The sequence below is a fragment of the Diadema antillarum genome, unplaced genomic scaffold, assembly GCF_040938485.1.
Source record: "Diadema antillarum isolate AM-2024a unplaced genomic scaffold, OU_Dant_1.0 scf00000006, whole genome shotgun sequence".
NCBI classification, from domain to species: Eukaryota; Metazoa; Echinodermata; class Echinoidea; order Diadematoida; family Diadematidae; genus Diadema; species Diadema antillarum.
This window is the reverse complement of record NW_027270895.1, coordinates 4,640,214-4,666,480: the sequence shown is the minus strand read 5'-3', so window position 1 is coordinate 4,666,480 and position 26,267 is coordinate 4,640,214. Positions and strand designations below refer to the sequence as shown.

Sequence of the window (26,267 nt, the reverse complement as noted above, 5' to 3'; positions counted from 1 at the left end):
TCTATAAGAAGAGATAGAGAGAGAAAATAATATAAAGAGAATTGGATTGCAGGAGAACAGAAAAGAGTAGGAGGAGAAAGAGGAGGAGGACGGATAAGGAAAAAAAATATGAGGAGCGCGAACTGGAGAAGGCGAAAAAGTGAAGAAGGAGAATAATTCGGTATTGAAAGGGAATGACAAATTGCAAGATTTTTTTTCTTCATTATACAGTCTGACTTTGTTGTAAGAATCTAAAATCTGGTTGTCTTGTCTGTTTTCCCCGGATAGCCGGAAGGAAGGACTTGTTTTTACTCCCGGGAATAACTCATATATTTGTTGGACGAAGACTTTCAAAAGCCAAATGAATGGTATATTCGTTCTTCATGGTCTTTGCATTTGTTTTCTCTTCTAACTTCTGAATAACGACAACTCCACATCATCGCAGTCATCCACACGCTTTTGGTTTGTGTAATTATACACTCGACTTCGAAACGAGGACGAAAGGCAAATTTGTTTTCTGTGAATATGCACATGTTGAAGCCCTGATTAGAGATACTTAGATGATTAGATGTGAATCAAATTTTCGTTTCAATGCAGTTTAACAGTGGGGTCACTGCAACACAGTGGATAAACCCCTTAATTTTCAATCGGAGCCCCAGAGTACGAATTTCGCCAAGAACTTAAAAGTTCTTGGACAACATGTTTATAATTATGTTCTCACTCACTTTTGTCCTCTCCATCCAGGAGCCTGTTTGATAAAGAATCGCGATTGATCTTACTCTCGATTTATTGAGCGTAACTCGTTCAATCGAGCGTAAGTTCGATATTGAGCGTAAGTCCTGTTTCATAAAGACACTTACGCTTGAATTCAAGAAATCAAGGTAACTTTCAGTAGATTGAGCGTTACTTGCGATCAGTCGCAAAGTTGTATATGAAATGCACTTTGCGGTTGATTGCATTTTGTATGACTTACGCTCAATCTTTATGAAACAGGCCCCAGGTGTATTAATCTATTGATACACCTAAATCAAATTAATTGTGGATTCTGAGGCGACTTGCATAGGACTATATTCTGAGAGGTGCAAGACCGAAGAAAAAAAAATAACCGTGCCAATCACCGTCAGAATATTGGTATGGCAAAAGAATATATTGAGGTCTGACGTCACGCCACATCCACTTTATTTAATGGTGAAATTATTTCAAGTCACAGGAGAAGTTCACGGCTAACCCTAGTTCGAGAATTTTATGATGCAGGATATAAAAATGGATATTCATGGCAAGACTAGGGTGATAGATTGCTAGGGTCATTGGTGGAGCGGTGACAACTGACAGTCGACAGTGAAGGGGCTATATTGGGTGAATAAGGCATGTTATTATTACAGATCTATTATGCAAATAATTATCGGGTTTACCGTATTGCATGACGGCGTATTATCCCCATATCCATGCAGATCCTTCTATCAGACCGTCACTCTGCATTCACTACAGCGACGTGAGTTGGCAACGCACATTGTACTGCTACTGAGCACGCGCTGTTATTAGTTTGAAAGCGTGCAATTATTTCGCCTTGATTACACGAAAAGTACTAGTACGCTTTTCTATTCAATAGTAACTCTACGCCTGAGAGTACGCCAAAAGTGTACGTGATCCTTCGAATCACTGTCTTTCTACTGGACATGTAAAAGACATTGAAATAAACATTTCGAAACGAATTTCCTTTAAAGCGATTGATATCGTTGACTTTTCCATTCTTTGTTGACGCTCTTTTTATATGTCACACTTACAAATCTAATTTCCTAATAGCCGACACCGTGAACACATCCGCATGCTGACACAAAATAATTCGTTTCTACATGTATAACTGTAACTATAATCAATTATACAAATGATGCACAGGATAGAGTGCGTTAGTGGAGGCGTAGCGCACTCGAGGGTATTTACAATTGTGAAACATGCACGAGGCGAAGCCGAGTGCGTGTTGCACTACATTGTAAATACCCGAGAGTGAGCTGCATCTCCACTAACGCCACGAAATAATCCTGTGCATCATTTGTTTTATAAAATGGGTCGAAAATTCGAAAACTACCAGCATTTTTCAGCGTTTTTCACGTACCTTTGTGGGTCAAGACGTCCGAAGATGTTCGTCCCAAACATTTACGCACGTCGCACTCGGAAATCCCGCACATACAGTATAAGTATGATGGGGGGTTGGGTTTCCGGACACTTAAGTTCCCGCATGAAAACTTACTTATTTTCCATAGAATATGCACCCTTTACCTTAAAGACTTGATATAGACTCCTCATATAGGCCTACTAGACAACATACTCTGAAAACGGCGTGAGAATTAACCTGCTAAATCGTTGGATTTACCCTTCAAAGTGACTCCATGTACGCGTCCGGTCCCACAACGCTTGGTCTACTGTACTGTACGTATAAGAGTATCAGTATACGTACGCCACACATGTTATGCACAAGGGAAGAAAGGCCGGCCGGCCAGCAGCCCGAACTAGAAGTTGTTTACAGGATTGACAGCGCGTATGCATGCAATTCAAAGGAGCCGCCGCGCGCACAGACGATCGGCAATAGGATTTAACACGCAGTGCGATGGGACTAGAATAACCAAAGCACACGTGACTCATTTCAGCGCTTCCTATTGGCTACATTTTGAACCCATTTTATGAATATAAATGATGCACAGGATAGAGTGCGTTAGTGGAGATGTAGCGCACTCGAGGGTATTTACAATTGTGAAACATGCACTACATTGTAAATACCCGTGAGTGAGCTGCATCTCCACTTACGCCACGAAATAATCCTGTGCATCATTTGTTTTATAAAATGGGTGGAAAACTAACAGCATTTTTCACGTACCTTTGTGGGTCAATACCAGTCAGCTACATGTAGCACTCGCTCAAGAGTCAAGATGTCCGAAGATGATCGTCCCAAACATTTTCGCACGTCGCACTCGGAAATCCCGCACATATAAGTACTGTACGTATAAGAGTGTACGTACGCTACACATGTTATGCACTCAAGAAAGCCCGGCCGGCAGCCCGAACTAGAAGTTGTTTACAGGATTGACAGCGCGTATAGTAGCGCGCGACGCACTTGTAACAACTGATTGAGTGCGTACTACTAGTGTAAACATTGTGACGTCAGGCCGTGCATGTTAGTGAGAAATTAATGCACGCACACGTGACTCATTTAGGGCTTCCAATTGGCTACATTCTTGAACCCATTTTATAATCTATGTTATCTCTGTTCCAGCCCGTTTTTGGCGATTTCGCATGCAGCCGCTTTTGTGCCAAACTCTTGACAAAAAGCAACAACAACAGAACGATATTGAGAATGATAATAGTAATAATGAATGATAAATCCACAAGTGATGAGACTAAAATGTCGGCGGAGGCTTTGTGGTCGTAAAAGTCAGCTCGCTGTATTGAGCAATAAGCAAGATTAGCCACGCGCGTTGCGTGTCCGTCCGTCATCCCGCGTACAGCACTTCCACCTGCTGCACAGTTTTTCTGCGCGCACACTTGCGTGGCGCGTTTCGCCGCGCCGTAATTGATTGGAGGGGACACTTTGTATCATTCCTAATACCCACGTACACTCGCACCTGTCAGTCGGAACATCCGCTGTTTGCATTTAATCTACTACACGTCCGATTTACACATGAACAGTGCGAGAGACGTCAGACACGCGCGATTGAACAATAGCCACTCAGGGATAGTTGAAATATATACCAAATAGGGGATAATAGAGTTACAGTCTGCTCATATTAAAGAGTCATGGCATTTCCAGGGTGGGGAGGGGTGGAGGTAAACAACCCCCTCAGATACATGTATGAACATGATTAACATGCATTTAACTGAGGTACTGTGAGTCCTTGTTCTGACCAAGGAGCTCTCCATGTTCTGACAAAAGTACCTGTTCGTGCTACTTTGAACATGTTGAAAAGGTGAAGTTATTGACCACCCTCAGGCATACTAGTTTAAAGATGTTGATACGAGTTACAATGACAAGAATAAACTATGAATCATTATGGCCTTATGTCTCTCGAATCATAAATGGCACAAATGAAGTGTAAACGTACGCTTCGTCGCTAATTCTAAGTACATGTGCACATACACACACATACACACATTGTAATATCTCACATGTATACCTACAAACATGTATGTATGATTAATGATTATGTGTGTATACATATATATGCATTGACATATACATCCCATACTTTATACATATATATATTTTAAAGAAAATATTTGCATGTATAATGATCATGTGTATAAGATGCAAAGGATCAGATGAAGAATACTTCAGGAAAAAAAAATCATACTAATTCGACGTCAGCTACTGAAAAAAATTTGGCTAAACACACTCGTTCGGTGAATAGATGCCCACGAAAACGACATAACTACAGTAATAGTGTCTCAGTCACACAAAACGAATTATAATCATTAAGAAGCTATGAAAACACTCTTTAACCGCCTTGACAAAAGAAGGAAATAGTTTGATGTAAACCATGAAGGGAACGAAGACTGGAGGTAGATTGAGCTTTCATGAATCTCATAGAGATAAATTTAATATGCTCTGAATATTTTTCAATTGGGTGCACGTACAGATAGACATGCACTTTTTGTGAAAGTCAAAGAAAGAAAAAGTAGAAACAAATAGGAGTTATTAAATGTCGTGAATTTTCAATGAGTTGTTGTTGAAGTAAGCTAACACATGTCGTATCTGTTTAGAAGCCAATAAATGTATGAAGGAGTTAGGAAAAGAGGGCGCCTGCCATTAACACTCAAAGAAACATAAAATGGAAACCTCATCCGGTGTAGCTGTCCGATTCACAATCTAATAAAAATGTGCATGTCTCAACATGAACTTGGCAGGTTTGAGGATGAGGGATGTAGAAAATTGCAGTAAAGTTCATCCCATATCCGTGATTATGATCCAAATACAATATTTTGAGTGGTGGCGCAGGTTACACAATTTCAGCTCTCCGACCTAACTTTGGTAAGATTCTGTTAAAAGGAAATGACGCGGATCTTCATTTCTTTTCCCTGTCTTTCATTTCATTTTTTTATGCGTTCTGTTCGCTTTACAGGAATACGTATTTTGTAGGCTTAAAGCTATTAGCATGTTTCAAACAATGTTCAGATTACACTTTTATCTGCTCAAAATACTTCTACTTCTGGCTTATTTCTTACCTTTGTTATCATCATTGGGTTTGGGGGGGGGGGGGATCAAATTAAGGGCATTGTTTAATCAAAATGTATTCCTGCTTTGACATGGAGAGAAATTAGATCGAAAGAGTTTGACGTAGATTTCGAACTTCCAGCTCATCCTCTATGGATAGAATGTCTTGAACAAGTGGGAGGGCATAGGCGTAGAAGAAGGGCTGTCGCCTTTAACGCCGGGCCCAGACGCTTTGCGGCGCATCACTCAGCGTACCGGAAGTGCACCCTTGCTCTTTAGCGCGTTCTCAATGACACTTCGTCACCGCGACACTTCCGGTTGCCCAATCTGGCCACTAGATATCCCGCGTCCGCGGAGACGCGTTGATAAGACACACAAGCAACCGTCGGGCAGATGCCATCCTCCAGGCTTACTAACTCCTGTGCTTCCCTCGACCTTAAAGATGTTTTCTAAGATCTTACCGAGGTACGCGTGCGGGTTCTGGACAGAAAACTATAGCATAAATAGACTATAGGTAGGAGTTTAAACCCGTGACGTTCTCTTGCAATCTGTTCGTTTCGTCCTACGTTATGAATTATCATATATATATATATATATATATATATATATATATATATTTATATTTATATACATATATACACATATATATATACATATATATACATATGTATATATAATATGTATATATATAAATATATATATATATATATAATATGTATATATATGTATATATATATATATATATATATATATATATATATATACATATACATATATAATACGAAGATTTTAATCGCCAAAATGGTTAAGCACCATAGGAGCATTCTTAGGTATGTACATCATCCATTGGAAGAAACTAAAACCTTTCCTATGATACCTCACTTGTTGCATAACGAGAAAAATTCATGAAGTTATGATCAAAATATCCCATAGTGTATAATTATCATTTCACCTTTTTCTAAAAAAATTTAATTGCAAATATCTCAAATGAACGAAATAGAGTTAACTTTTTATTTAATAGAGTTACTTTTTGGATCAAACAATACATATTTATAAAGAAAGGAGGGAGAGAAAATGGCAGTAAAGAAGAGAGGACCACGATTATGTTGTTTTGTCGTAATTTAATCCCGCAGTCCATGTTCCCGTCGAAAATGTTATAGCAGTCACGTGAGAGTACTTCAACCTTGTCATTGTTTGCCTTGCGCAATACTCCTACTCTGCAAAGTTCCTAAAATGTCAGACAAGGGCTCATTCTCTTCAGCGAACCGCCGAGAGTTGTTCGTGAATCTGCCAAAGTAGAATGTCAAGGGTGATTCATGGTACTACATCCCTCTCAGACAAAGTTACTTGATTCCATTCTGCAAAACTCACGACGAAAAAAACATGATAATTTGGTCCTTCGGCGTATGCCAGAAGTGAAGAGTTCTCTGCGCAGCAGCATCATGAACAAGATACGTGCATGAGAATAGACATGACTACGTCGATATCCGCTGAAAATATGACTTTCAACACACACTTGCCCTCAGCTCTCAACTGTCCGATATTGGGCAAACATATTCAGACTTGTTACTTTGATTCCAGCCATGAAATTTCTTTTGTTGTTGTTGTTGATGTGGTTGCTGGTTTGACTGTCGAAGAGGAAGAAACCTCAACGAGCCTCTCGAATTCAGTATAGCTTCGAAACTTATAACACGCAAAAACCTTTAAAAATACACGTTCTAAGAACTCTTTTCATGATGTTACCGTGGTTACTATTATTGCTTCGAAGGCAATCCTAAGGAATGCGGCAATGATAAAAGAACATGCTAAACATACAAATGATGATGACGATCGAAGCAAAGATGATGATTTGTAGCCATGGTAACTGGCGTGATATTAGTAGTGATTACGTATAGAATCATATCATAGACACATTGTTATTATATATTACCATGCCCCTTACATCATTAATTATTGGTCAATGAAGCAGTGATCATGATTAGAATCAACATAACTACGGTACAAGTCTTGACCTACCGTTTTTCGTTGCACTGATTATTTGAATCACAGCTTGATCAATCACTACGTATTAGTAATAAAAGCCCCCAGTCACATGGGGTTAAAAAATCCGCAAAAGTCACATTTAAAACGTGTATCCATTTAAGGCAATAAGGGAGTATCCCATTTCTCCCAGGGGGGTGTTCCGCCCGCGCCCTTCTCACTCCATGCCCGGAGGGAACCATGAATATTAATATTTCCGCCTCCTGTTTGTCTCTGCTCAATCAGAACCTATATCAACGTATATGACCCGCCTACTCGGTCTTCTCCTGTTGAGACACGATCATCTTCTAATAGAATACGAAATGTAAGTGTTTGACTTACTTGAACATAACGTATCAAAATCCAGCCTATACGTTTAGAATTATATGAAGGGACACGTAAACTTTCGACAAATATTTGATTAAAAACATTAATAAAAGAAAGTGAAAATCGTCTGAAGAAGAGATGAAATGTGACCAATAATACTTTCGGTTACGAAAAAAGGGACGATTCTTTTTATATGATTTCTGTGTAAAACAAAATGGTACAGCAATTCCCCGCTTCGTGATTGTTTTCTAGGCTATCAGACGTTTGAAAAGAACAGAAAATTCTCTTGATGAATTCACCATTTTGTTTTTTTGGTTTAATCTTTCGATATATAAAAAATGAAAATGCATGATTCCAGGCTATTTTTGATGTATTCAAAGTCGGAATCGAGTTGATACTTAAATGATGACCTATACGCATACATGAGTGCATTTTTTTTTATTTAAAAAAAAAAAAATCTTTAAAACAAAACTCATCGGACTTCAAGATTTGTGTTAATGATGTTAATGTCAATTTGTTGAGGACAACTTTTGAAATGTCCTGGTGAAAGAGAGCATTCCTTGCTTTTCACAAGAAAGATGTCATGGTTGCGCTCAGCACCCGATGTGTCAAGGAGGAGTGTCGAGGAGATTATATCTGGGAGAGACATGCTATATGGCCACAGTGGCTTGATTTGAATTGAATTGAATTGAATTGAACTGAATTGAACTGAACTGATTTGATTTGATTTGATTTGATTTGATTTGATTTGATTTGATTTGATTTATTCTCTGTTTGGTACATGTATTACTTTACACTTACATCAATTTTTAGCAATTTCATTAACACTGCATCATTATCACGATTTCATAAATATTATCATTTTGTACAATTTCAACAATTTTCGTTACATAATCATATACATCTGTATTTTAATCACATCTTAATTTCTTTGCATTAAGTGAATTAATGTAACTAAGAGGGCTAGTCTCATTTAAGCCTCCCCATGCACTCTTCCTACATCGTCCCTCAGCCCCCAGAAGGGCATTGGACAGCACCCATTTCGTGTTTGTCTAACCTCTTGCTGGCAATGACATACGGCGGTGTCGGACCCCTTCCCCCCTTTGCAGACGAATGTAGTCGTCATGGGACGCTTGTTCAGGAGCACACGAGAACTCACCCCTACAAGTCTCCAGGCGCTGAATAATACACGTGATCAGGACTACGTAAGAAGTCAGCCATTCTTTGCTCTTTTGGACATCAAAGCGTCTCCGTTGGCAATATGATGATGATGATGACGATAATACTGACAATACTAATAATACATAAAGATTAAGATAGTTTAAGCAAGAGAATATTAATCAGAGGGGTGAAGGCTGAGGTGTGAATTTTCTTCTATTTGTCTCCCTCTACATTTGTAAGATTGCAACTGCTGATCTGTACTCTAACAAGCATGTCGGGGAAAAAAAAAAGAACCACGGGACTCGAACCTGGGACGGGACGGGACTCGAACTCAGGAGACGGGACACGGGACTCGAACCTGCTTTCCGGGCAGCGATACAACCACAAGGCTGTCCCTGGTTGCCGGCTATAACACGATGAACTTGGAACAAAATACCCAAGCTCCGAAATTCCGATATTGTTATGTTAAATAATCCAAGGCTGACAAGGCATTCATGAAAGCAATAGAATATTTATCAGAGGGGTAAAGGCTGCTGTGTGAATTTTCTTCAATTTGTTTCCCTCTGCAAATTATTTTTCTAAAATCGCAACTGCTGATCTGTAATCTAACAAACATTTCGGGGATGGGGGGGGGGGTACTTCGGGACTCGAACCTGTCATCTACTGCAGAAGATGACAGGTTCGAGTCACGTGGTTCCTTTTACAGATATGTTTATCGTCATTAATACCGACGTTTCTAAGCGCATTGAGGCAGATCAGAAACTTTGAATTAAAATACAGAATACGATTACCAGGTACGAAAAATGCGATATGTTTATAACATAAGAAAAATAAATTACGATTGAATAATTGAGTTTTGAGCATTGATTTAGATTTGTCTACACTTTGAGCATTTTGAATGTGTTGCTTGTTCCAAAGGAATGAAACTTTAACCTCTTTCAGTTTATTTGTATAGGCTGAAAACATGTGAAAATTCACAATTCCATATTTCTTTCTTGTTTTTGGACAATTTTAGTGTAACGTCTATTACTCTGATTTTATTGTACTTATCAAATCTTACTTGAACATGGTTGTGGATTTTTTTTTCAAGGAGAGGAATACAGTGTGAAATGATTTGATGATCCAAAATGATAGGAATAGTGGGAGTTATAAAATAAGTGGCAAAAATTAAAACCTGATGATTAGCGAGATGAATAAAGAAGGGAGTCGTCTCGAGGTCGACCCTGACGCAACGCAACGCTAGCAGCCACGGCACGGGACCGTCCCGGAATGATGGGCGTGGAAGGCAATGCAATGCACCCTCCTGCCTCCTCCCGCTCGGCGGGTTGACCGTGAATTACGGACGCCCAAGCTCATGATTGGAAGCGTTCGTGAACGCTCGTCACTCCCCTGAACGGGAAATCGCCCGTGGCTGCTGAAGACACACAACGGCTGCTTGCGGATTGTGTGCGATATTGTCTTACACGTAGTAAATGTGATCGCACTTTCTTCTTGTTCCTACAGTTAACTGCACTGAAGCTATTCCCTCACAGCATTAATGGATGATACATCTTTTTTTTTTTTTTTTTTTGTCGTCAGAGAACAAAATTGTATCAACATGCAGCAGCGAATGGGTGGGGGGGGGAGTCCTCGTTTAAGTTTCATGTAGGAACGGGGAAGGGAATGGAGGATAGAGGCATTATGTATCTATCTTGGCACGCGCCTTACATGGTAGAGCACATAAGGGGAATATGATTATGATTATGTACGCCTTTCCTGTTTAACATAATGTCACCCTGCAATGTTACAAATATTTTAAGAATAATAATTATTCTCTCTTTTGGGGAAATGTGCAAAACGAACTATATTGAATTAGATTAAATTGTAGTAAATTAAATAGAATTAACTTGGATTGGATTGGATTGGATTGGATTGAATTGAATTGAATTGAATTGAATTGGATTGAATTGAATTGAATTGAATTGAATTGAATTCAATTCAATTCAATTCAATTCAATTCAGTTAAATTGAAGTGAAGTGAACAAAATTTAGTTGAAAGTGATGAAGTGTGCCTGTGTGTCTTGGAGAGGGTAGGGGATAGAGGTTGAGGGGCTAAGGAGGTAGTTACAGGGCGCAGGTGGAGTGCCAATGATAATGACTTGGCATTTAACGACAGTTCAGCTAGTCAGCGTTCTGTGTGCGGAAGGTGTGGCCCAGACTCACCGAGTTTTCTCTCCCCTTTTCGATGACTCCTTCAATATCCTTGACTAATATCATTATATTGCGAAAATTTGCAGTTCGCAACGCTGCAACGGGCTCATGTTGCATGCACACAATTCTCTTTGCTCTTAAATAATCGTCTATAAAGTCTAAAGGGTTTCAACGACTTCTGCATTATATCCTGCTACGTCTCCGTTTGATATCATGGAAATGAATCCGGTCAAAGTTATGAGGTATCAAATAGCGTCATAAATATTCTGACCCTTGTGTCAGAGACCGGAGACATTTTATTATTTCCACAGAGAATAGCGCCGATAGGCATTTTGATCAGTAATGATGGCTAATTGGGTGAACTAGTGGTATTAACAACTTGACCTCATGGAAGACCAGCTAGTGCATCTGAATATGGGCTGTCCAGCCATCTTGTCAAATGGAAAATGAAAACAAACAATCAAACGAACTCGATGGTCTTTTTTCTTAACGTTAAAGTTGATTTTGCATGTATATCATGTCATTTCAGTCCAGTGAGTTTGCAATTCGCAAAGTTTGACGAAAACTGTCTAAGTCATCCTGGAAGCATAGAATTTTACACACTCGCTATATCTAAAACAACTAAATGGTGTTGTATTGAATATATTGAAGGGTTGCGTGAAATGAAAAGCAATGAAAAGAACAGATTATGGCCAAGTACTTAATATACAGATATCAACTAGTCATTTTGTTAGCCTGTTAGCGGAAAGAGCGGAGAGAGACTTTAAACATGTTTCATAGATGTTCGGAAACCGATTGAGAAGACAAGGGTACAAATTGATTGGGAGCACCTATTCAGACTACTCAAGATCGATTACATACCCCCCCCCCCCCCCCACCCCCGTCTGTAGGCCGACTAGTACGTCAACCCCGACAAGCCAAAAACTCGATATGACGTCAAAATGAGCGCATAGAGAAAAAGGTCGTGTGAGCTCTCGACGAAAAGTCTTCACGTCTCAACAAATCAGAAGGAAATGTCAATTGTCTTTTAGCAAATACTGTCCATTACGTCATTTACGTCATTCGCTTCCAGGGCTGGGGGCACTTGAGGTGGCTTGTGCATATTGGAAGACAATCACCACTTAGACCTATCCGGCTTAATGCACTATTTCTGTTGGAGAAAGGGGGAGATATCGGCCTACCTCGTTGTGTGTTCAAAAAAATAAAGTTGCAGCCTCGATTAAGCTTTGTAAAAAGGCAAATATTATTCTACAAACAGAAACAAAGGCTAAAAGCAGGAGGGCACAACAACGTACGTATTTGGGCTAATATAGGCCGATTTTAGGAAATGTTTCGAGAAGCTATAAAATAGGTCACTGTCTCTTGAAAAACAAGAAGTTACATCCCTAAAAGATGATAGTGACACACAGCATCTAAAAGCATCTAAAAGAACAGAGGAATACAACCAAAGAAGCAATTCAGACGGAGGCTCGAAGTATTCTGTTGTCACATGAGGGAGCACCAAATAAAAAGGGCGCAATTTCAAGGTCACCTCCCATTCGAGCACCTGCGTAAGATTGTGATCTCGAGCATTATGCATCAATCTTATATTACGCCAATCACTCTAACGTTACAAACGAATTATAGGGTGTTCAAACATGACGACAGATCAACTTTGTGATTGGTGATTATGCAGCTTCATTATACGTGTCTTTATACTCACGTCCTGTACTTTTTTTTAACATAATCATATCGATGATTATCAATTATTGTTCATTTTGTTGCATTATGACGACTCCATCACTTAATAACATGGAACCTCGTGAAAGTAGTTCGTAAACTTCTCGTTGGGAGAAAAACTACCATCAAAAGTCTAGGCATTACCATAGTCTTAGAGATAGATCACTATCACAATGAAAAGGCTGAAGTAAAGATGTTCTCATACTATAATTAACACCAGCAAACCCCGGCATTTCTAAAAACATATTGCAATCTTCATTTTCTTGTTATTTTAGTTTAAAGGTTTTTCAAAGGAGTAAATCTTAATTATTTTTTCTCCCAACGAGAAGTTTACGAATTACTTTCACCAGGTTTCATGTGCTTAAGTGACTAACCGTCTTCAACCACTGTTTTGCGAGGTTCGGGGGTAGTTGAAAGTCTATTTTGTTAACACACAATTTCGTACAAAATACATGTAGTATAAAAAGATAATAATCCTCCTTCCTTGAACAGATTTTAAAGAAAAAAAAATGAACTGTACATTTCTCAAAGTGCTTTTTATCTGACACAGTTTTACGTGCGATATTCAGGATATTGTATTAGCCTACATGCTTTGGGTACTTTACTTCTCTGTATATGAGGTATATGAGACACAAAATGCTCACCCTCAAGATGCAAGTTTCACGATGATTCGGGGGAATAGATTTTACGACTGCTGCGACCTTTTGTCTAGCAGGAACTAACAAAATTTAGGAAATTTCCTCTCTAATTAGCATTATTAGCATCGAATTTCGCACAGTTGTCCCAAAATAAATTAAGAGCGTGGAGATGCACTTTGTTGCACGACATAATGCTTATAATTATATAGTTATATATAGAACCTTTCCCCCTCCTTCCTCTCTTACTAAAACTTGGCAGACTTCAATGAACCGTGCAAATGTATAGAACGCCGTTGATAAACTTTTCTTTTCAATGTATCAAAAAATACTTCAAACAGAGATGCGTTACAAACTGCTCGATGTCTTATCACAATACGACACTCAATTCTATGCAAAAGTTGAGTCAAAGTATAGAATAGAGTACTCGTAAACCATTTTGAAAATCCTACATTAGCTACTAATTTTTCATCGTCTGTCATATTATCATTTGCTTCTCGGAAAATTTCTTAAATTGCTCCTTCCGTGTCTCTCGCGGACCAAGGCGTAAATGAAGATTAGTACAAATGGGTTATACTATTGACATGAAAATCTTATACATGTACCTCATGACCTGATATTGTACGGGTAAAAAGAAGTGCTTCACCTTCGCGAAATGTCCCTAAATTTTTGATGGAAGTTTTATCACTGTGTTCTTGATGCCGAGGATGACGCAGGCTTATCCTACTATGATAGTCATCTCAAATCAGCTGAAATCTGCGATCTCACGGGGGACTCGCAGCCTTCGGTCACGCCGTTCCGGCCGGCCTGTGCCAATCCGCTACACGCTACACTCCGCGGACAATGACCAAGGACAAACATCGAACACAAAAGAAATCAGCGGTTTTCCTCTCTCCGGAATTATCGTCAATTAGCCATGGAATCAAATATGAGTCTTGTATCCGCCCAGCCCCGCCCAGTACGTTCTTCTACAATAATGTTTAAAAGTACTGGTAAGGGGGGAGAAAATAACAGAAGAAACCCTCGCAAACATTCGACTCCTGTGTTTGGTTAGTGTGCAGAAACTGTTTGGAAACTGATGCTCGCTTTTTTTTAATTCAAAGTACATTGCTCGGGAATGTATGTATACGGAACTTTAATGTGTTTGAGCACGCTGCTTAAATGACTCTCAAGAATTACAGGAAAGAATGGCTTTCATTACATTAAGAATCAACATACCGTCAGAGAGTCACATTAAGAGCGTATATATTTGCCTACCATGCCTACGCGCACATCAACAGCACGTTGCAGCCACAATCCAAATTACCTTGATTGTATAATCAAGGCACGGGCTAATAAGTCTTTACGGCTATCTACAGCGTTTTAGATGGTAGGGCAGGTATAGATTTCAAGGTTTGGTTGCATGACTATGCATATTTCCTTACACAGTGTTACATCTTACTCACCATAATTATTACTCTTCCAAAAATTGCAACCACCAGCGATCTGCTATTCAGCCAATTTGGCCCAATTATTGAAATTCGACAACAAAAAACAATTTCTGTACGTCGAGAGCGAATATATTTTGATTGTTAAAAGATGTTTTAAGATCTTTATAGTGTTCTCCTCTTAAATTATTGCCAGATTGGGTTGGATGCTATCTAATTTTGCTGTCGGGCGGGACGCTTCTAAAACCATGTGTTTTCTGTTTTACGTAGAAAATAAGTTCATCTCTTGATATTTTTCAGCGAAATCACAGACGTGTTAACTACACGTTGAAAAAAAAAAGAAAATATTCCTGCCAATGACTTCATCTACATTTTTGAAAACTGAGCTACTTCACAAACAGAGTGCATTGCAATGTTTTATCAATTGCGTTACCTCTGTAGAGTTTAGTGACAGTGCGACACATCTTATAGAACCCAACCCCTAAAATCTTTGCTGTGTAACAATGATCTTAAAGGAGCCCACCGGATAATTTTCAGATTTTTACATTTGAACAACTATAAATTAGTTATACTGAGGACATAGTTTCAGAATCTATGATAATTGGGATGAAGAATAAGAATATTTTTGAAATTTATAATAAATTGCAATGAACAAGGATGAGGACATGGCAGGTTCACCATAAGAATGCATGAGTTTGGGCTCAGGGAAGCAGAACAAAAGAAGAAGGCATGCATAGATTATACACAGGTGAACTCGCAAGCAAGCGGTATTGTAATGAAATTACATGGCTACATCTTTGAAATATGTGAGCCTGCTATGTCATCATCCTTGTTCAGTGTAATTTGTTTAAGGTTTTTCATAGTATTGTTTCTCTGTTGAAGAACCACAATAAATTCCACAAATCTATTTATTTAGCTGTTGATTTATGTACTGTATGATGTGAAATTATGAACATCGTCTGAAATGCCCCTTTAAGTATTCTTGCCAAATCATCTCCCCCTACGATGTCGCACATCAAAATTCTCTTACCTAAGAGTTTAACCCCTTCTTTGCTAGGGACTTTGGACAGAGTGTACAACGCTATGGGGCTTTCTGAGCCAATCGGCACACATGCGGTTAACAGTGTTTTCTAACCTCGAGTGGGAGTGACAAGGAATGAAACTGGTTGTCACATCGGATCGCCCTGGCAGCCTTTACTCTCGGGGTGGTGAGTGGGCTCCGTTTATTAGATTCGTCTTGCACACCATCTCGATACATTTCCGTTCTGACGGTGGAAATGTAAACTATGGCACAGCAGCAAACCACTAGGCCAAAATCCTCGTACTCTCGTTTGATATGATACACACCTCGCCATTAAAGGGATCTGGTATAGTATCGATTTAGGTGAGGATTCAGCGTTTAACTTCTTGCGAGATACTCAGAAACCACTTTATGACAAACCACTTTATGAAATGTTAAAGCGCATACAATTCCATTAGGAATTAAAACTTTATTTGATAAAAATCTGTTACGAAATGGCTGAGATATGCAAAAAACAAAGTAAAACAAAACGATCCTAATAAAAGTTTGGTCCCACCTTTTATTCGGATCGCTTTGTTCGAGATCTCTCGGTCATTTCAAAACTAATTTTCATCAAATAAACTTTGAATTCCTATTAGAATTATATGCTCTTTCATATTTCACAACAGGTTTCTCATTATCTCAAAAAAATCATCATCAAAAACGTTGAAAACCTTAAGCCCCATCTCAATCGAAACTGTACCATCCCTTTAATCGCGCTCTTTGTGTCGCCCGTCGTGTAAAACATATCCATAAACTGTGGAATTCAAATATTTTGCAAAGGGCGACGATCTATTGATTTCGCGGGAAGTGCGAGAGAACGACCTCGAATGGAAGCTGATTAATATCGAGTAATAACTTTATGACGCCCCATTAGGAATCATAAAAAATCGTTTTATGATGTGTTTGTCGTTCATCATCATTTAAGTCCCCCTGACGCCAAAGAATGAGGTAAACAATGCATTTTCTTCTCATGGCATTTTGCACATAGGTGTTACCCACGAGAAAAGAGAAAAACAAACTTTATCGTGAGCATGATAAGTACGAAGAATCCGCATATTTTCCCCCGTCATATTGGAAGGGCACGAGCTGTGTTAACAAAATCCAGCAAAAACAGATTCCAAACAAGTCTCATTCAATATCCAGTGGTTGTTCCCAAACGATTATCATTGCAAGGATTCACTTTTCTAAACAAATACAAGTGATTACAAAGTCTATTGCAGAATAACATCAGGCCCCAAGTAACACTTCAAAGGACAAGCATCGACCATGATACCGAACAAGTCGTGGAGCACCAACCCTTTGGCATATCAATAGGTTGTGCTATGGTTTATATTTCTTTTTCTTCAATGTCTGTCTTTCCAGATATGAGGAGGGGTGTTACAATATTTCAGGGGAGCCTGGAAAGGCACGGGGTCGTGTCGTCCAGGGGACCGTTTCATGAAACTTTTTGTCAGTGATTTACACTGACAACTGTTAAAAGCTACTGAAATCCTTGCGTCTGATTGGCTGATAGCAAATTCGTCGGTGAAAACCTCCGACGAACTCATTGATGAAACGTTAAGCATCACAGGAGTGGGAGTGAGACGTTGAATATTGAAAGGACATGGTCATTGATGTCAAGATTGTTATCGACATCGCCAGACCCAGATCTGTCCACGAAACACTTCCATCGTGTTAAAGAAACATGTTTTTGATACAGAGGTAACACAAGGGCATGCGTGTAGAACAGGTCCAGATTTAAAGCGACACGTCCTGCAGGACTCTTATCTACCCCCTGTGGATCTGGATGTGTCCAAGGAAATTTGTACATCATCCACTATCAACCGATCGTGTACTGGGTTGATTTTGCTTCCGGGATTATTAGCTTGTCCTTGATTAAACTGGCAACTGTAAGTTGTATGTAAATTCTATAAAGCATGTGAGAGAAAGACTAGATCTGCAAAAATTCAGGGATAAAACGATATTGCCAATTTGGGACAGAAATAATGACTTTAATATTCTAAACTACCCAATCAAGGATTTCTTATAAATCTGTTAATTTAGAGAGATATGAAAACCCTGCAACGAAAACTAAAGATGGCATGTGGCCGAAATATGGCTTGAATAAAAGATAATATCATATTCTATACCATATGAAACACTAGAATCGATTTTTTGGGTTTGATCTTATTTTCTTCAATATAATTTCATACATTAATCAAATTTCTTTTCAGCATAGAAAAGGCCATATACAATGTAGGCCCTACATATTTCGTAGAAAGGAAAGAAAGAAATGAAAAGTAAGAATTGATAAAAAGAAATATGCATTATCATACCATAGATAAACACTTCCTTGGATTACTGGGTTAGAGGAAATGTTGAGCCTATGCAGAAAAAAAAGGGGGATGGGCGTTGGACAGTTCAGTGACACCGTAAAAATTGTCATCCACATCTTATGGATATGTCCAATATGATATTAGCCATCGTGTTAGAGGAGCAGGTTATACACAATCCGAAGAAGGTGCAAGTAAGGGCTTAAAGGTACTATTTACCATTGGGAGCAGTGATTTTTAGAAAATGTTCGAGTTATTACATTTGATGCATATTCTGTGTAGGTCAGTTGTATGACAAAACATCCTACCATATAAACATTTTTTGCAATAAAGTCTAGAATAGAAGGAGATATCACTATACTTTGCTCATTAAACCATAACTGAAGACGGTACATTATAGACACAATTCTGTTATAACTATTGTTCACATTTTGTATATTCTCCAGTACTTAATAATGATTACGTCGGTACACTGATTAAAATTTTTACATTGGTTGTTTCTATACCTGACTAACATTTTAGAACTATTTTGAAGCACCAAAGCTGGGTATTTGTTTCATCTGCAAATGGTAAATGATATCTTTCATGCTGAAAGGGCAACTCAAGATGATACCACCTCCCCCTCCCCCTTTCGGGTCTGAAGCTGTCGAAGTAACTTTTGAACGGACCAGAGTTTAACGGTCTAAAAAACACACTCGGCTTTGATTATATCCTCGAGTGTTTCCGACTGTTCCGAAGTTGCCATCGGGTATAGATAATTCTTACTAACGCCCTGAATGATGTGTATTACTTGAATGATTTAAACTCTGTTGCTACCGTGGGCGACATGTGTGTACAGAATGTCAATGGCATTTTGCAGTGGTGGGTTTGAAAGCGTTGAACAACAACAACAACAACAACAACAAAAACAAAGCAAAAACATGGGGGTGGATCTAACCTTGTTTCACGGAGAGAGACTGTTAGGAAGTGACGTAAATTCGTCCCTGCTCAAAGTGTCGCAATTCGACATTATTCGTTCTGGTCATGTGACTGCGCCGGACTAACTGGCTCACCTTTGTGCGCATTCGTAACTTTTCTACAGATTTTCAACACATCCTCCTGACTTTGCTGACAGAGAGATGCATGATCCTGCAAATGACTACAAATCAGTCAAATAAGTCACAGATGATTGTTTTGTTGCCATTGTTGTTTCTAAGATTGAATCTGTGACGTCACAGTCACGTAAGAGATTTGACCAATGTGTGATTCAGTCGACGGCCACAGGGTCGATTGAACCAAGGAGTTATTAACAGTCAAATTGACGCTTTGTCGCTATTGGTCGCCTTTACTCTGACTGGCGTATACTTTGTAATTTTTTTTTCTCTTGATTTAAAACGTTCTCTGTTGCATAATTCTTGTTTTTGAAGAGTTTTATTGCAAAATTAGCCTAGCGCCCTTTTTTAAACAGTTCCAAGTAAGTCCATCATCAATGAGAGCAATAATTTATTTTTCACCTTTCCAATAATATCTCACTTGTGACGTAACAAGTATTGTTCTAGAAATTATGATTGATAATATTCTGTATTTTCTCTTATTATTTTCTTTGTTTTTAGCAGCTTTCATCACAAATATCTCAACTTAACAGAATGGAGTTAGCTCGTTTTGCGACAAAAATCTTCTTACACTGAGGCAGTCGTAGCAGCAGCACGAGTAAAGAACGAAATTCGGTGAATGACTGGGTTTTTGTCTTGTTCTGTTCTCCTCTGTTCTGCCCCCTCGTCATGATGTGTTTGTGGGTTGGGATCCTTACGACCGATTTGAATTCAGACGTAACTACATGATTATATCTTGTTTATAGAATGACGTCGTCCTTCCCGAGTACATTTCAGACGAGCGAATTTCACACCTCGCCGTTCTTATCCCAAAAGATAAAAACTGGTGGAAGGGTGGTCAGAGTGAAAAGGCCGCTCCATAAAGGTCTCCTTTTTGCCAAAAGAAGAAAGGAGAAAAGAAATCTTGCATCTCTTAACGCCGTTGATAATAGACTGGTATGTTACCTTGTAGTTGTACATTCCATGCCTACTTAAACAGTCAAACCAGAGTAATCTGCCGCCACGCAATAATGGCACGTGTCATTCAACCTGTTAATTGAGATTATAGCCATATGTCGTAGAGTGTCACTCCACACTGTCAAGTTATTTACCTCCTGATGCGCTAAATTTGGTGTCACTGAAAAATCAGTAGAACACATGAGTAAAAGTTTGAGGAAATCGGACAATCCATGCAAGAGTTATGAATTTTTATAATTTTGCTGTTGGAACTGCCGGATGAAGAGACTACTAGAGGTTATGACGTATGTAAGGACAACAGTATAAAAGGGAATTCCATTAAAAGAAATCATTTTTCATGAAAATTACACATTCCATCAAGTTGATACTGACATATGTTAAGGGTAGCAATTATTCCGCCTGCTTTCTGAAAGCGGTTAGTCAAGTGCTTTTTCATTATGCTAGAAAAATAAATTTTTGTGGAATTCCCTTTATATTTTCTTTGTTTTATTGTCCTCACATACGTCATAACCTCTGGTTGTCTCCTTATTCTGCAATTCCAACGCCAAAACTGTAAAAGTTAATAACTTTTTCATCGATTGTCCGAATTTCCTCAAACTTTCACTGATGTGTTCTACTAATGTTGCTGCTTTCACTAATTCCACATTGCTCTTTGGGTTTGGGTTCCCTTTAATAATGAAGCATAGTCTCATAGAATTCTTTCAGTGGTTTACAATATACAAGCATGTTTTTCAGTGGACCTCTCAGTTCTTTTTTTCCCCTCTCATCATAACTTTGTACATTTGTCGGTCTGCATGTATATTTTCTATTCCCTATGTTATGCTTTGTTCAAAAAGAAAAATAGATGACTTGAATTGAATTGAATCATCTGCAAATTTAGGAAGCAATGTGATGAGAATGTAATGCAAAACCGTAATCTGATATTTATGTTTACGCTCGTTTTTTTTATTTATTTACGTAGCCTAATACTGAAAATATTAAATCGGTAGATTTCTTCCAACTGCCTTTTTCTTTTTGTTGTACACTAAAGAGTTACCACGCTCTTTACAGTCGTTAACAAAATGCATCTTTAAAGTTCATAGCCAAAATGGGGGAATAACATTTGTGCTTCCCATTTCCCCCTTCTGTAGAATCCTCGCGTGGCATTCGGGTGTGGCAAACTCGCGATGACTAACAAATCAATGGACTCAAGATTGCCAGTGTTTTTGTTTGTTTGTTTGTTTTTTGGGTTTTTTTCTTGTTCGACAACATTTGTTTGCAATTAATAGTATTCTGTGAAGTTTCTTTATTGCGCGTTCTCGTTCAGTGTTTATTGGGATTTGGAAATCTCGAAGGGAACGCGTTAAACACAACAAGAGTCAGATGATATGTAATCCATTACTGTAGAAGGAGTGAAGAAAAGGGGTAAAATTTCATCTGAAGTTTAAAAGATAAAGAAACTCTTCTCTTTTCCTTCTCACCGGAAGTGTTCTTTGTAGAAGTTAATATGAGTATATGTGGTTGGCTTACCATGCTTCGCTTATTCATCAACATTCTGTCTGACACATTTCAGAAGTGGAAGGAAGAGGTGTATCCATTTTCTGCGGCAATGGGTGTTTTTCGTTTAGAGGGCCTGTTTTGTATATCCTCTCTGAACCTCCTGAACAGTATACATAGATATATTCATATATCTACTTTCTTTACCTCCCTATATGTTCAGAGTCCCGGGGGTTATTGCTTCGAACGAAAGGGAGAAGCGTTGTGTTGATATCATCCCTCTGAATTCCTTTCTAAGTTATTAATTTTCTATCCGTTTGTGAAACCAGCAATGTAAGATCATACAAATGATAAATAATATATATATATATACATATATATATATATGTATATATATATATATGTAGATCTATTTATATATATATATATATATATATATATATATACACTCGATATAATAATACATAGTATAATGTAATATAACATAATATATGTAAGATCATATCATATCATATGATATGATAATGATATGATATAATACAAGACAATGTGATATGATATAATTTGATATAATACAATATACACTGCAGTTTAATATAATATATACTCGTATGTACGGACAGAAATATGTACATTTTTCCAATAGATGGAATCAGACAATAAAGAAGAGAAAGAAAGGATAGGTAACATCTAGATGTAACAGACGTGAAGGTTGTATAAGTTTCGAACTAGGCCTATATCTTACTAGATGGGTTGGTCGAATAGCATTCAGGTAGTTGAGATCAATTTGTCAGGCCTTTCTGACAGCGTGAAAGTAAGTGAGGAAGTCTATTAGCCTCCCCGCGATCACCCCTTAGTGCTGAGGAGCAATCGTCGCTAATTGATTATCGTGAGCGTATACGAGTATATGTGTCGTCTGTTTATTAAAAGGCATACCGCTCTTTATAGAGCTGGAGATCCGCTCGGGGCAGAGGGACAGACGACCTCGTACTTTCTTTCAACTGAAACGCTGTGTTCGTTGATACCAATATACAGTATTTGCTTTTAATCTCCCTTAAAGTCTTCCACATGAATAGTCCACAAACATTCCTCAACATACACTATACTACAAACACACACACACACACACTCTCTCTCTTTCTCTCTCACGTATACACACACACATACACACACACACACACACACACACACACACACACACACATACAGATCGAAATTTAGCAGAAGCAGTTCGATTTGTGAACAGAAGGATGGTACTTTTAAAAAAAAAAACTGAAACACGTGGATTGCGTTTACAAGATCAATAACTGTAGCGGAGAGGCATGATTAGGACATTGAGGAAAGCACAGGTAGGAGATTCGTGTGTGGAGACCCAAGTTTAAATTTATGACATCAAAAGGGCACCGCTATCTTTACAAGGACTTGGTCTTCTATTAGAGTAGAATCATATCAAAACACCGCTTCATTCCGTTCGGCGGATCATTATGACAAACCTTGTACTATCCAGACATAACATTAATCAAATAACAGAGTTCGAATTCATTGTCTCGATCCACGTGGACTTGTTTCTTTGTAATAGCCGGTGACCCTGAATTTTACCGTTTTTAAAGTGCGTTTCAGTCCCATGCTCAAGGTGACTCTATAAGATAATCAGTAAATCCAAATAAAGGACTGGTTGCGCGCTCATTAACCTTTGACATGAAGTAATGAAACTTTCAATCCTAGAACGTCTTCGTGAGGCAGTTATGCTGGTCCCAAAGATGCAGTATTAACCCTTTGAGCGCCAGAGACTTTGGTCAGTGTGTACAACTCTATACTATGGGGTTTTTTTTGTGTGTGTGTGTGTGTGTCAATCGGCTCTCGAAGAACATACAGGGTTAAAGGTAACGATGTCATCACTTGACATCTCTCTAATTAAAGTTATTGTTCTAATCAAAGGTATTGTTTACCAAGGGAGCAGTGATTTAAAGAATGTTCAAGTTATCACATTTTGATGCACATGTGTAGGTCAGTTGTATCACAAAACATCTTACCATATAAACAATTCGCAATAAAGCCTAAAATATAAGGAGATATCACTATTTTTCTCCTTAAACCATAACATATAGACGGTTTATATTGTAGAAACAATTCTATAATAGCTATTGTTCACATTTGGTATATTTCACAACCCTTAACATTGATTATACTGATTAACATTTTTTTTTACATTGGTTGTTTCTATCCCGAACTCACATTTTAGAACTATTTTGAAGCATTAAAATTGGGTTTTTGTTTCATCTGCAAATGGTAAATAATGCCTTTAAAATTGTAATGGCATACAACATATACCAGAAAATTGCAGTATTGGTTGATGATCTAGCAACTATTTCATCAACCTCTTCTGTCTTCCCATCCTATCCCCTAGTCGTCATAATATCATGACTATTGTTGTTACTACATATGAGTCAATATAGGGATGCAATCGCTTGTGTTTTATTTCACTAAAAGCAAGGAATGAGGCGTTGAAAGTCGTCACCTCCTCTAATTTGCATATTTCATTGTGAAGAACATCGCTGTGTGGTGAAAGCATATAAACTCCCAAATTCTCTATCATCTTTCATATTTTATATTCTTTACAAATTAAGTTTCTCTTATTCTGTCTGGTTGAATCAACGAATTAAACTTGAATTCTGAGTGGAATAGCTTCGTTTCTTAATGGTCATAGCAGGATATCATACACACACAGAATATACCAATGTGTCAACGACCTGCACGAAAATAGCCTCATACACATGTGCACTCCACACGCACTCGATGGCTTGATCCACGATTTCGCGCACCTTAACAAAAGGCCATAATTTCACGCACTCTCGGTATTTGACGTGGAGCCCATATGACGTCACAGAGGAGAGTCGTGGTGGTAAACAGAATAGTGAAAACCTGGTAAATCAGCAAAGATGTTTGTGGGACCTGAAACTCCGGCACTGTTTAGAACTAAAATACAGAGGAGCACGAAGCAAAACTAATTTCTAGGGTATGCGCGGTGGCCAACAATGTCCCGTCTTTCGTCTGAAACAGAATTTTGAGTCAAACAACCATTACTCGATTGAGTGATCGGTATGTCTAAGAGAACTTAACAACCCGTCTTTGTTGATGTACCTATGCCCCTTACGGAATTAGGCAAGTTTTCCTTACATGCGAGGAATGAATGAAACCTCAAAGGTAGGCAAGATATTGTTATTCCAGGGAGAACACACATTACATGCTTGATGGAGAACAATGTGTAATAAAAAAAGGCAGCTGATTAGCCTAAAGTCTCAACATTTATAGAACTACAAAATGTTAAGGAAAACCCTTTGTGATGGTAGGTAGTAAGGGGTCCCAAAAGCAAGTTGTTATTACTTTTGTTTCTAGCAGTTATATTCTTGAGAAGTACAGGCATTTTGAATGTACCTCAAAGTATAGAGAATAGTGTATGTTTACAAGTAAGCACCGATTCATGTACGAGATGTTTTCCCATCAAATAATTTTTGTTGTGTTCTCACGACTGTGTTAGTAGGGAGAGTTGAATTAAGAGAGAGAGAAAAAAAATATTCGTATTTTTTATGAGATAGATTATACAAAAGTGAGTACATTATATCAATTACTCAATGTTAACCGAACAACAAAAGAAAAGATTGAAAGACGTAACAACACAATAGAAATAACAATATCATTACAGCAATACATTGCCCAGGACAGGGCGTATAAATGAATATAATGCAGCCCAGGGCACGGCACATGAAATTATGTAATATTCTAGGTCCTATGTAAAGGTATATCCGGGTAATTTAACACATGAAGGACACAGTCAGGTACAAGAAAGATGAAGGGAGAAGGACGGAATGGAGTAACATGGTAACCATAGCAACGTCTTACCTTTGCCTCTATGCCTCCCTTCGAGTGATGCGATAAGTCCCAATAGTAACGTGACAGCGAAGATGAAGCCTTCGGGTAACATCTTGCTTGGATAACTGTATCCTTTTCACGGCGGGGAGCACGGAAGGAGATAAAAATCATACAAAGGCAGGCTGGTCCCTGTTTGTGTAGTAGTTTTTTACCGTTCTCTTTTTTTCTTTGTTTCATTCGCTTCCCAAGAGTTGGAGTAAACATTGACGTGGAACACTTCTAAGACTTCCCTAACCCGCTGCCTGGCGTCCTGATAACACCCGCCAGGTTTCTGAGATCAGCTTGGCTCATCATTTGGAAGGTGAACTGCGGGATACTCAACGTACGGGAAGATACAGTCAATGCCCTCAATGGTTTAAAACTCTGGAGTCATCGCTCTATAACGACGTTACTCTCCCCCCTACACATTCACAAAGCGATCTTCTCCTGGCGAAAACGTGTCTGGAGAGTCAAACCCATTGAAGAATGGGGGATCAGTGAAGTTTAACTTGAACAGGGCGTAAATCACTCTATATTTAGCGTATACAGGTCCGCAAGAACACATTTGTGGGGAAAACGTGCGATTGCAGATGTGTTCGGCTGTCGATGTTTCTAACATCCAAAACGGTCAGGCATGTTACAAACTTGACCGACAAAGAGGTGTGATAAAATACCCTCCTCTGAAGAAAAGAAGGAGAAATCAATAAATTAAACAAAAATAACAGAGTCACCTCGCAAACAAACGCTCAATTGTTGCCCTGATGCCATTGAGTGCACATTAAACACGCCTCGCGTTTTC

The 26,267-nt window shown here is 38.6% G+C and overlaps 1 protein-coding gene across 1 annotated transcript in view; it reads right to left on the bottom strand.

The window, feature by feature from the left end:
* Window positions 1-25,541, bottom strand: part of LOC139715971 (R-spondin-2-like) — a 35,705-nt gene extending 10,164 nt beyond the window's left edge. The window contains exon 1 of the mRNA XM_071627525.1: window positions 25,460-25,541. Coding sequence (XP_071483626.1) covers window positions 25,460-25,541 — 82 coding nt within the window. The remainder of the gene's footprint in view (window positions 1-25,459) is intronic.
* Between the last annotated feature and the right edge of the window lie 726 nt (window positions 25,542-26,267).